The sequence below is a fragment of the Platalea leucorodia genome (genome assembly GCF_965183815.1).
Source record: "Platalea leucorodia genome assembly, chromosome: 18".
In the NCBI taxonomy this organism is placed as follows: Eukaryota; Metazoa; Chordata; class Aves; order Pelecaniformes; family Threskiornithidae; genus Platalea; species Platalea leucorodia.
Window position 1 is genome coordinate 8411622 of NC_138840.1, and position 12477 is coordinate 8424098.

The window sequence follows — 12477 nt, forward strand, 5'->3', positions numbered from 1 at the left end:
GTGCCCACGGGTTTGGGTACCCACGAGGCTGAGCATCTGTAGGAGTGGGTGCCCACGAGGGTGAGCATCCCTAGGGATGGGTGCCCACGGGTTCGGGTGCCCACGGGGCCGAGCGTCCCTAGGGACGGCCGCCCACGGGCCGGCGTGCCCAGCGATGCGCCCCGCTCCCCGGGCCCGCCGGGCGGGGAGGGCCGGGGCGTCCCGGAGCCGTGGCCGGGGCGGCGCCGCCGGCGGGACCGTCCCTTTCCCTCGCCCCGCCGGGGCGGGCCGGGGCCGGGGCCGGGGCCGGGCCCAGGACCGTGCCCGTGCCCGGGGCCGCACCGCACCGCACCGTGCGGGCGGCGGGGCGGGGGCGGGGGGGGCGGCCCGGGCGGCGGCGGTGCCATGGGGCCGGGGCGCGGGGCGGCGGCGGGCCGGGGTCCGCTGGGGGCCCTGGCGCTGCTGTGGGCGGCGGCCGTGCTCTGCCAGCTGGGCAGCGGCAGCGTCCTCCGCCGCCGCCTCCACGCCGCCGGTTTCCTCCAGCGGCGGCTGAGCGGCGGCGAACGGCGCGACCTGCAGCGGGAGATCCTGGCCGTGCTGGGGCTGCCCGGCCGGCCCCGGCCCCGCGCCCCCGCCGCCGCCCGCGCCCCCGCCGCCGCCGCGCCGCTCTTCATGCTCGACCTCTACCACGCCGTGGCCGGCGAGGAGGAGGCGGAGGAGGAGGAGGAGGCGGCGGTGTCGCGGCCGGTGCTCACCGGGCTCAGCACCCAGAGCCCCCCGCCCGGCAGCGTCGTCAGCCGCGCCGACACCGTCGTCAGCCTCGTCAATATGGGTGAGCGCGGCACCGGGGGCACCGGGGCGTGCGGGGCACCGGGGGGACCGGAGCCTGCGGGGGCACCGGGGCGTGCGGGGCACCGGGGGGACCGGAGCCTGCGGGGGCACCGGGGCGTGCGGGGCACCGGGGGGACCGGAGCCTGCGGGGGCACCGGGGGGACCGGGGCGTGCGGGGCACCGGGGCATGAGGCGGCACCGGGAGCACCGGAGCCTGAGGAGGCACCGGGGGCACCGGGGCGTGCGGGGGGACTGGGGCGCACCGGGCGGACCGGAGCCTGCGGGGACACCGGGGCGTGCAGGCAGGATCCAGGCGGCTTTGGCAGGACCGGGGGGACCGGAGCCTGCGGGGGGACCGGAGGGACCGGAGCCTGCGGGGGCACCGGGGGGACCGGGGTGCACGGGCAGGATCCAGGCGGCTCGGGCAGGACCGGGGGACCGGGGCGCACGGAGGGACCGGGGGGAGCTGCGCAGACCGGGTCTCACGGGCAGGACCCGGCGGACTCGGGAGCCCCGGGCGCGGAGGCGGCGGCCGAGCCCCGCACAGGGCAGCGCATCGCCCCGGGGCGCTCGGGGGTGCCGCCCGCAGCCCCGGGGAGGCACCGGGAGGCACCGGGGAGGCACCGGGAGGCACCGGGAGGCATCGGGAGGCACCGGGGAGCAGCGGAGGGCGGGACGGGGCGCCCGGGGCTGCGGCGGCCGCACCGCCGGGGCTGGGCACGGCGCGGAGCCCCGCTGCCCGCGGCGGGCAGGGGAGCGGAGCTGCTGTACTGGCAGCCCCGAGCATCCTCGGGCCCCGGGTGCTTCCTCAGCGGGGCCCTGCCCAGAAAAGCCTCCTTTGCACAGAGCTGAGCTTAACTCCAGCGGGAGAGCGGCCGTGAGGGAGGCAGCGGCCGCGGGGCTGCACCCTGGGTGCTGGGGGAGAGCCGCCGTGGGCCCCGGCGGGCTGCGCGCAGCCTCGGCGCGGAACCCAGCTCCGCTTAAAAACGTGGAGATGGAGAGGGGGAAAGTCCCGGAGCGAGGGTGGGCTGAGGGCCGGAGGGCTGGGGCCAAGCTGGGTCAACTCGGTGAGCTTCTCCCCCAGTTGCAATGAACTGGGCTGCTTCCCCCCAGCGCCGTCCCCATCGCAGGGCAGCGGAGGGAGGCTGGAGGCCACCGCGGGATGAGGCAGGCTCGTCCTGCTCTGCGCGCCCCATTTCGGTGGGCAGACGGGAACCGGTGGCGGGGCGCGCGGGCAGGACAGCAGCTCTCGTGTCAGCAGCAGGGTGGACCGAAGTACCCGCGGTGGGACACTGAATCACGGCTCAGCATAAAATCCTCCAGGTTGCTGGTGATTGCTGGAATCCCGGCCAGCTGGTTACTGAGCAATGCCGGGCTCCAGCCACCGTCCTAGTCCCAGGCGGTTGCACGAGCGGCAGCGAAAGCAGAGCTATTTCCAGCCAGCGTCAGCGGGGCCACGAGCACTCGGGGCACGAGGGGTCCCCTCACGAGGGCAGGCACTGGGGTGGCCTGGAGCCAGCAGGATGAGCAGACCGGGCGGTCGGATACGGAGCTTTTCCCTGCCTCCACTCATTGCTTTAAGGGGTGTTCGGGTGTCCCTGCCCGGGCCAAGCACAAGGCTTTTGGGGAGCATTGGTGCAAAGGCTGGGGGCCGAGGTGCGGGGCAGGGGGGTGTCAGTAAGCCCGGAGCAGTGTCCTGGCCCACGAGCTGTGGATGTGGCTAGTGTCCTGGGCTCGGGGAGAGCAAGGCTGGATTCGGCTGCTGCACCGTGGTGTGCCAAGGGGCACGCGATGGGAAGGTGCCTCACCGTGGCACCCCCAGGGCCCCTTTCCTCCCCCGCACCCCTCCGGGCCCTGCAGGGGTCCCCCCCCAGCCAGTGCTCTGAGCATGGGGAGAGCCCCCGGGAGCCCCGGCAGGGAGGGGACCTGCACCCTCGCGTCCAGGGGTGAGGGAGGGCCGTGGAGGCATCGCCCAAGCCCTCTCCATCCATGCTTACATTCCCTCTGCCACGCGTGGATGCAGGCACCCAGCACCCAGCGCCCGTCTGGAGCCCTTGGGGCCGTGGGGGCTCAGCGGCCCAGGGCAGCCAGGACCGAGGGAGGCAGTGCTGGGGCACCAAAGCCCAGCGCCTTCAGCACTCAAGACCACACAAGCACGAAAAAGTGCTTTAAAATGGCCAGGTTTGATGACAGCCAGGGTGGGATGGTGGGGGGAGCTGCCCGGCAGGCGTCGGTGCTGGCACTGGGGTGCTGGCACTGGGGTGCTGGTGCAGGGGTGCTGGCACAGCTCCTGGGACAGCAGGGAGAGTTGGGGAAACAGAGTTCCAGCCTTCAATTTGAATGGCTTTGATTTCTGTGGCTTCATCAGCCCCTTCATGTTAATTAAATAAATTTTTGTGGGAGAAGGCTAGCTTTCATTTGCATGCATAATTTGCTGCGCAATTACCCTGATGGGGCATGCAAATGGGGTGAGTCGTTGCTCCATTGGGCACTTGGACCTCTTTGCTCCCAGCCACCCCACGTCGCCCTGTGTGAGCCGGGCCGGAGCGCGGCTCCCAACGGCACACCTGCTTTTTCTGGGAAGGGGAAATGACAAACCTCCCCGGCTCCCGAACACGGCCCGGTTTGGGCGGGCAGAGCGCCCTGCCTGCCTGCCGGCCGGGAGCAGCGAGGGCCTCCGGGCAATGGGCGGCCACCGGGCACCTTCGGTTGGGTTTGGTGATGATGGAGCCACCCGTCCCGTCCTGTTCGCTGCCCCTCAGCGTGAAGATGAAACACTTCGTATAACCTGACCCGTGCTATTTCTGTGCGCTCACGGAAGGAGTCAGGTGGGTTGTATTTTTAAGCCTGGGGTAAGGCTGGGCTTTGAGATTTCTTCTGGGCCAGGGCTGAGCCACCGGCTGTGAGTCACGGTTCCGCGCAGGGTATAATCACGGAGCAGAGAGGCTTGTAACGGGAAGGCGAGGAGGAGGCTGGCAGGGCCGCGGCGTGCCCGAGCCCCCCGCGACCGCCGGCAGCACCACAGCGCGCACGTCCTCCCTTTCCCTCCCCGGGATGTGGCCGGACTCCCCCCGCGGCCCCTTCGGATGAAGCAGCGAGGCAGCTCTGCCCGCGGCTTTCTGGCAAACCCTGGCTTCACCGGATTTGCTTCCCGGGGAGCACTGCGGGAGGAAGGCAGGGCAGCACCTTTGCAAAAAATAGATGCGGTGCCCCGGGCGCTGCAAGGAGCCATTAGCGCCGGGTGGGAGCTCACAGCAACCTCTCTAATTTGGCCAGGGAGCTGGGGTGTGCTGCTCCGCTCCCCACGCTGCAGAGCATCGCCCGCTGCCGGCCTCGGCGCCCCAGCGGGTGCTCGCCCTCGCCCCCACACAATGAGCACTGAGATCCCACTGCTGCCAGCAGCAGGGTCAGGATTTTCGCACTCCTGACTTCATTTTGCAGCCATTTGTGCCTCCTCCTCCTCCGGGCATCCGTGCTGGCTCCACCAGAAAACCCGGCGCAGCCGAGGGACGCGCGGCAGATTTTCCGGCAGCGCGGAATGAGCCCGTGCAGAGGTGTCGGTGCTCTGTACGCACCCGCCGTGCGTTTTAAATGGGAAAAGCTTTGCGAATAAAATCCCCTGGGCTCCACCTGCGGCACCGTGCTCTCGGCTGGCCCTGGAGCGGGGGGACACAAGCGGGGGCCGCGGCTGCCTCGCAGCCGGGCTGGGGGTGCGCGGTGCCGAGCCCCGTGTCCTGCGGCTCCTGGGAGGACGGAGCAAGCGCCCGTCAGACAAAGCGGGAGCCTGGCAGAGGCTCGGCTGCATTTCGCAGCACTTGGGATAACTCCTAACTCCCTCTCCGCTTCGGAAAGCTTATTTTTTCCTGCTTGCAAGCGAAGGATAACATCTTCCTTCCATCTCCTTTAAACCTATTTTGGGATTCAGAGCACTTGATGTGGTTGAATATCCTGGCATTTCCTTTTAATTTAGTGTCTGAAATGATCATGGGGACCATTGGGAGCAGCCAGGACCAGTAATTACGACTGATGCGCCGTTTATAGAAACAGAGAAAGTTTACAATAAAAAAGTGCAGCTAAAAATAACCTGGGGAGCAGGCCGAAGGGCGGGCGGCCCCATCGCCCCATCTCTGCGAAGAGACTGGGAAGAGACTGGGAGCTGGGAGACACAGCTGGGCATCCCCTGCCAGGGGTTGCGTGGCCCCACAGCCATTTATATATACGTATAGTATATTTTTGTTATTGTTTTGGGGGTGGTGGGAGCGCAGGGCATAGTTGTGGCATTCAGCTTTGGGGAAAGACGCAGCAGCTCGTAGGGGCGAGACAGTAAACGCCGAAGGAGGGGGCAAGGAGAGCAAAGAGCTTGGGTTGGGTGTTTTTAGTGTCTCATCCGCAATCCGGATAATCCGCCCACAGATAATTGAGGGTTGGCAGCGCGGCTGAGTCAACCCGCCTCGAATCAGGAGCAGGTTCCCAGGCGCGACGGGCTCCTGGCCGGCCGGGGAGGGCCCGTTGCCCGCACACCCCCAGCACCGGCAGCGTTTTAGCACCCACTTTTCTGCCTGGGCAAGAGGCACTGGGTGCTTTCGGGATGCGACACGCGCTCCCTCACTGCATGGTCATCATTTTGTAGCCGTTTATAATTTTGCCAGAAAAGAGGGGTGTATTAAACCTCCCCCAACCTGCTGATCGTCAGCCCAGGTCGCTGTTCGCTAAACGCCGCGCAGCCGGTCCCGTCCCCATCGCCCTCCTCTGCCGCGCTTGCCCCGTGTCGCCGCAGGAGAGGATGCTTCGCCCTTGGGGGTTCCCTCCTCTGCTCCACACAAAGGGGGAGAAAGCAGGGATTCCTCCTCGTCTCTCACCCCAAATACCAGGCAGCTTGCTGTTAAGTCCAGCTCATTTCATTCGTCAAGGGGCACCGCTAAGTGTGGTCTCCCTGCGCAGTTCTCATCCCCGGCCAGGTTCTCCCTGGGCTCCCCTCCCTGCCAGCTCGCCCTCCTCTGCCTTCGGCCCCCGCCTCCTCCAGCACCTCCACAGCGCACAGAGGGGAAGATTTCATAGCAAACCACTGCTTTAGCAAAGGTTTTCACCCTTCTCCGGGGCCAAAAAAATCACTCCGGGGTCCTTTTCTGTGTCGCTGGGTCCCTGTGACCTCCTCGGCTCTGCCACAAACCCCCCCGCCCGTCCCCGGCTCCACCCGAGCGGCACCGCAGCATCGCTCGAGCGAGGAGCGCGGTGATTTCCCAGCCAGTGATCAGTCTGGTTGGGTCTCGCCTGATGCCAGCGGGCAAAGGGGTGACCCCTGAAATACCCGGGTGACCGAAAATACCCGAGGGGACAGCGCTTTGTACCTGGGTGACCCACCGCAGGACCTGCCGGTTATCAATGGGCGAAAAAAAAAAAGGAGGGGATTCCTCTGCTTGTGTTTTGGGGGGATTTAGGGATTTTTTTCCAAGAGCCGTGAGGCATCGGCGGCCTCAGCAGCATCTTTGATGGCCCAGCAGCGTTAAACCAGCAGCGATGGGTCAGTGGATGAAATGGAAATGCAGAAAAGGGCCGGGGAGCCCCGAGGGGCTGCAGCGGGGTCGGGTGCTCCCGAGGGGCTGCAGCGGGGTGGGGGGCCGCAGGGTGCGCGGGCCCGATCCGGCGCCCCGCAGCACCCTCCCGCCCGCGGCTGGCAGCCGCCCCGCCGCAGCAGGAAGCGCTCTCCGCAGCCGCCCCGGCCCGCCTGGCCCTGGGCTTTTTTTATAACATAGCTTGTGGTGAGCCCAGTAGCTGGAGGGAATGTAGGGCTTTTTTTTTTAAAAAAAAAAAAAAAGAAGGAAAAAAAAAATCCATGGATGCATAATTAAAATCTCATCATTCCGTTTGGAGACTTGCACCACGCTGCTCCCCCTGTATAAACGGGGACGGCCACTTTATGGCGTATTAAATTTGGAATGTTTTTTTTTTTCTCCCCTGGAATCAGTTAAAAATTGCATTTAAAACATGCGTTTTTATTTTATATTTAATTATTTGTTTGTTTTATTTTTAAAAGTAAGCGCCGGGTCAGATTTGTTACATTGCTTTTGTGCCTGAAGCAGGGGGAGCTTTAATCACTTTAATTATATTCAGTCATGGCAGCCTGGAATATTTTTAAAGAACAATTTGAAGAAAATAATTACATATTAGAGAAACTGTGTGGGGCTGCCTTACTGTAAAGAGAGACGGCAGGCTTTTCTTTATGGACTTCATATAAAAAAAAAAGAATCACCAGATTTTTTCCCTTCCCAACATGCACTAGATTTCTGCAGAAAGTCAGTATTTTCAGTAAAAAGCAAGGTTTTATTTTTACGGAGCAGAGACCTGACAAATCCCCCCCATCTCCCGTAGGCTGCAAATCTTTCTGTTTTCAGGGGAGAGGGACCCGTGACGCCCGGCGACGGCCCCGCGAGCCCCGGCCTGCCCAGGCTTTGTCCTGCTGCCAGAAAAGCTTGCAAAAACCCCGATTCCTGCCCCTCTGACCCCAAAACGCGGGGTTTTGGGTGGGGTTTTCACCCTTCGGAGACGCACAAAGGGCTGCAGCCCCTAAACCACGGGGCAGCTTCTCTGTGCACCCACCACAGCCAAGCCTTCGTGCTTTTTATTTTTATTTTTCTTAATAATAAAGAACGAGGGCTGGGGGGCTGGTGGGTTTGCAGCAAAATGAAGTTGGGGGGATTGTGCAGAAATGGGGGGGTTGCATCAGGATTTGAACTCTCGGGAGGGGAGAGATGGGAATTTGCAGCAGCAGCCGAGAGCTCAGCGGGGCGAGGGGCCCGGAGCCAGCGGGGTTTGTCCCCAAATCGGGGGCAAATGGGGCCGGTGGGACTCGGCGGGGGGCTGCAGGCTCTGGTCAGCCCGTCAGGGTGGCCGGCGGCACGGTGAGGGCCCGGCACAGCCCTCCCTGACCCCTTTGCTCCGCAGTCGAGCAGGACCGGGACATCTTCTCGCCAAAGCCGTACTGGAAGGAGTTCAGATTCGACCTGACCCAGGTGCCCACGGGCGAGTCAGTGACGGCTGCCGAGTTTCGCATCTACAAGGCGCGGGGTGTCACCCGCCACGCCAACACCACCCTCCACGTCAGCATCTACGAGATCGCCGCCGAGCACTCCAACAGGTGACGGGGCCAGAGGCAGGGATGGGGATGAGGATGGGAATGAAGATGGTGGGGATGGGGATGGGAATAGAGACAGGGATGGGGATGAGGATGGAGACATGGATGGGGACGGGGATGGGGAGGATAGCGATGGAAACAGGGACAGGGATGGGCATGAGGAAGGAGACAGGGATGGGGATGGGGAGAGGGATGGGGATGGGGATGGGGCCCCCGGTGAGCACCAGCCCCAGCACTTTCCCTTCCCAGCACCACGCAAATGCCGAGGGAAGCAGCACCGCCGTAGCTGGCTGTTCCCACGCTTCCCACCGGGCAATGTCACACGCCAGCCCTTCGGCCGGGGCCAGCAGGATGCTTTTCCCAGGGCAGCTGCCAGGGTGCCACCATCATGTGCGGCACAGCCGGAGGCACCGACAGCCGCCATCCTGACGCTGCTGTGCCGGGACCTGTATGGACACAGGCACCGAGGACTCATTTCTGTGAATTATCGCTGGTGCCGGTGCCCTTTGGGGACTGTTACTCACCTGCTCGGGTTTTTTTCCCCCTATTTCCACAGGGAGTCTGACCTGTTCCTGCTGGATATCCAGGACCTGCATGCCGGGACCGAGGGCTGGCTGGTATTTGACGTCACGGCCGCCAGCAACCACTGGTTAGTGGATCGGAAATACAACCTGGGGCTGCGACTCTACGTGGAGACGGCTGACGGTAAGCCTGGCCAGCCTCCCCGCAGCGTTTGGGGCCAAATCCCCAGGAACCGGAGCCCTCGTCTCCCCTCTTGGTGCCGTGGCAGGCAGCGGGGAGGGTTCTTCTGGCTGCAATTTTAAATTTCCAGCTGTGATGGAGAACAGCGGGCGCCAGAAGTCGGCAGCGCTGGAGTTGCAGGCAAGCCCTGATGGCGAAGCCTCCCAAAGGCCTTCACACTAATGGGGTTCCTGGTGTGGGCTGTAATAACCCCGTCAGCGCTTAATGAACTCCTTACCTGGAGGAGCCTTGTGCGTGTGCGCTGGAGGATTAACCCTCTTCTCACCAAGGGGGCAAATCTGCTCCAAAGGTGCCTTTCGCAGGTGTGCAGGCACACAAAGCATCTCCGCTCCCATGGAGGGGGAAATCGCAGCCGTTGGTGCCCCATCCATCCCCGTCCCTCGCAGCTGAGCTTCCCTCTCCAGGGATGAAAGGGAAAAAAAAAAAAAAATCAGTTGCTTGGGTCTCACTTGGTTTTTCTCCTTGAATCGCCCTACGTGACCATCGCGTGGTGGTGGCCGCGCAGGCTGAGGCCGTGCCACCTCTGTGAGCAGCCCATCATACGCCCGCCCGGGGGGGAAGCAGAGCAGGAGCTCCTGGAGGGCTCCAGCTACTCAGGATGCCGAAACCGCAGCTCTGTGCTGCAAATTTCCTTCTGTATTTTTTTCCTCCTCGCTTTAACCGACCGAGTGGTGCCGTCCCTGCAGGGCACAGCGTCGACCCGGGCTCGGCGGGGCTGCTGGGGCGCCGGGGGCCCCGCTCCAAGCAGCCCTTCATGGTGACGTTTTTCCGGGCGAGCCCCAGCCCCGCACGCGTTACGCGGGCGGCCAAGCCCCCGAGGAGGCGGCAGCCCAAGAAAACCAACGACCTCCCACATCCAAACAAGCTGCCGGGAATTTTTGGTAAGAACCCGTGGGGTAAGAAGCGACCCTTATCAAAAAAAATGGGCTCTGCTGTTGCCATGATCGAGGGATCTATTTTAGTACCTTGTCTTGCAAGGAATCCCGATTTTGGCCCAGAAACGCAGCCCGGGGAGCAGAGCGAAGAGCTCTGGGTTTTTAGGATTGGGGTTGTTTGCAGTTCAGGAGGTGCAGTGGGGCTGGGGCTGGCGCCCTCGAGGGGACGGGGTTTTGGGGGGGGTTTCGGGGTACCTGAATATTGGACTTTTTGCATCATTGCCCTCGGTTTGCATCATTGCTCCACGCATCACCCCGGGAGGGTGTCACGGCCCCGGGAAGCCACTCAGGCAGGAGGGGAGTGAGAAGCCCCAGCTCTCCCGAACCCATTTACCTTGGGAAACCCTCGAAGCCAACTCCGCCATGAGCAGAGCTGGGGTTTAGCCCTTCCCAGGCCGAGTCCCCTCGTCCCGGTGTTGGAGCAAGAAATTTCAGGCTGGTCTAAAGCTTCTTTCCAGCTTCACGGAGGACTAACGCTGGCCTAACCGCAGTTCTGTTCAATCCCACCCTTGAGCGGGGCTGGCTGCGGGGGGGTGGTCGGGATGCTGGCACCACGGGGCTGATGCTGCCTGTCCCCTTCTCCCGCAGACGATGTCCACGCCGCGGACGGGCGGCAGGTCTGCCGGCGCCACGAGCTCTACGTCAGCTTTCAGGACCTCGGCTGGCTGGTACTTGTCTACCGGGAGAATTAAATGCAAAAAACCCCATCGTCCTCCCCCCGGGGCTCCCTCTCAGCCCGGCTTCTCCTGCCCATGAAGCAATCCGCACCGTGCGAGCAGTGCAGGGCAGCTGGGAGCTGCCACAGCCCCATCCCGGGAGCTGGGAAGGCAAACATGAACTGCCACAACCCCAAACCCCACTGGTGACCCCGAACAACTCATAGCTCAGTCCAAAAAATCAAAATAAACCCTTGCTGCTGGCACAGCCACCCGGGGAGGAGCCGGCTGGGTTGTTTTTGCAGGTGGGGAACGGATGAAGGGGCGCAGGAAGGGTGAAGCCCACGGCATAACCGGTGCAACCCCTTATTTTGCAGGACTGGGTGATCGCCCCGCAGGGGTACTCAGCCTACTACTGCGAGGGGGAGTGCGCCTTCCCCCTGGACTCCTGCATGAACGCCACCAACCACGCCATCCTGCAGTCCCTGGTCAGTGCAACCGCGAGGGCAGCGCCGGGGGGATGCTGGGGGCCTGGGGGAGCGCTCGGAGCCCGGCGGGTCCCGACGGAGAGCTGGGTTTGGGGCTGGGTACGCCTCGCCTTGGGAGCGTTTAGGTCGGAGGGTGCAGTTTAGCTCCAGCTGCCACGAAAGCGTGGGTGGGTGCGTGCGCATCCGGATGGGTGCTTCCCCGTCAGCTGGTGGGCAAGGGCATGGCGTCGCCCGCGCATCCTCCTCGCCAGCCGTGCACGAGGGTTTCACCCGAGGTCCCACGAATCACCGCCGTGGCTCAGCGCCCAAGCGTTGCGCTCAGCATATTTGAAGCAGGGCGGCTTTAATGCCCCGTTTTTCCCAAACCCACCCTGCATCCCAACCAGTGCTTTAATTTCTGGAATTTCCTGCCCTGTGAGTGTTTGATTTCCCAATGGCAGAGTCACACTGGCTCCGGTGATGGCGGTTAATTACAGGGAACACCGAGCCCTCGCTGGAGCCTTTGAAGGTGTTGCCTGGCAGGGTTTAATTTTTGCATTGACAAAGCTGCCAGAGGCCCCGTCCGGGGCTGAGCACGATGCTGGCAGCGGTGGGGAGGGGTCCCCTTCCCCCCTACGCCCACCCGTCACCCCTAAACCCAACGCTCTTCCCAAACCGGAGCCGTTTGGGCAGGATGTGAATCACCTGGCGCCTGGATCCGGCTCTTCTGGGAAGCACCGGGGCAAACGCGGCCGCGGAGCCGTGCCAGCCCCGGCCGGTGCTGCAAATAGCAGGGTTTGACAGCAAAAACACCGGACTTCCGAAGTAGGAGAGCTCGGCTGCCCCTGCAATAAATTAATCGCACATGTCGGGTAAAGCCGGCGAGGGCTGCGTGCGTCCAGCAGCCTGCAAACCTCCCAGCTTACATTTTACGGCAAATTGCTGGGATAATGCGTGTCCTGAGCAGGGGGTGGAGGAGCCGAAGGAGAGTTGTGCTCAGAAAGGCGTTGTGTACTTAAGATTTGAGTGCAATGTGTTAAATTTGGGGCAGAACTGAGCCCTGACGGAGAATCTCTATTGCAACAGCATCCCGCACCCCCCACCCACACAGGAGCCAGACTTGCGCTGCCCTATTCTTTTTTTTTAGCCATTTGCCTATTTACAGTGAGAAAAGGGCCCAGAAATCCCAAATTAACGAAGGGGCTGCCTGGCCCACGCAGTGCCACGAACCCCGATCCAATATAAACTTCAGCAAGGACTGCCCAGAGTTTAGAATAAATATTTTTGCAAAAAGCTGGAAATAATCTCCCCATTCACCCAGGCTTTTTGCAGTTAAGAGCTGGTTTGATGCTTTTTCTTCTGCCCGGAGCCGCGTTCGCCGGCGCTGACGGGCTCCATCCATCCCCCAGGTCCACCTGATGAAGCCCGAGGCCGTGCCCAAGGCGTGCTGTGCCCCCACCAAGCTCAGCGCCACCTCCGTCCTCTACTACGACAGCAACAACAACGTCATCCTCAAGAAGCACCGCAACATGGTGGTGAAATCCTGCGGCTGCCACTGAGGGCCGGGTCCCACCCCGGCCCCGCCAGAGCCACGCGACGCTGGGTTTCTGCTGCGCGTGTGGACGAGGAGCTTCGTGGGCTGCATCACAGCAAAGTCCGTTAATAACAATAAATAATCAAAAGAAATCCCTCCCACCCCATCCTAGAAGTGGATG

General features: G+C 63.1%; 1 protein-coding gene across 1 annotated transcript; it reads left to right on the forward strand.

Moving 5' to 3' along the window:
* Nucleotides 1–384: 384 nt before the first annotated feature.
* On the forward strand, nt 385–12321 carry LOC309598609 (bone morphogenetic protein 8A-like; the record flags this gene model as incomplete). The annotated part of the gene is made up of 7 exons (XM_082329349.1): nt 385–811; nt 7753–7945; nt 8499–8647; nt 9391–9585; nt 10228–10307; nt 10673–10783; nt 12172–12321. The coding sequence occupies 7 exons, from the start codon at nt 385–387 to the stop codon at nt 12319–12321; spliced, it is 1305 nt and encodes a 434-aa protein (XP_082185475.1).
* Between the last annotated feature and the right edge of the window lie 156 nt (nt 12322–12477).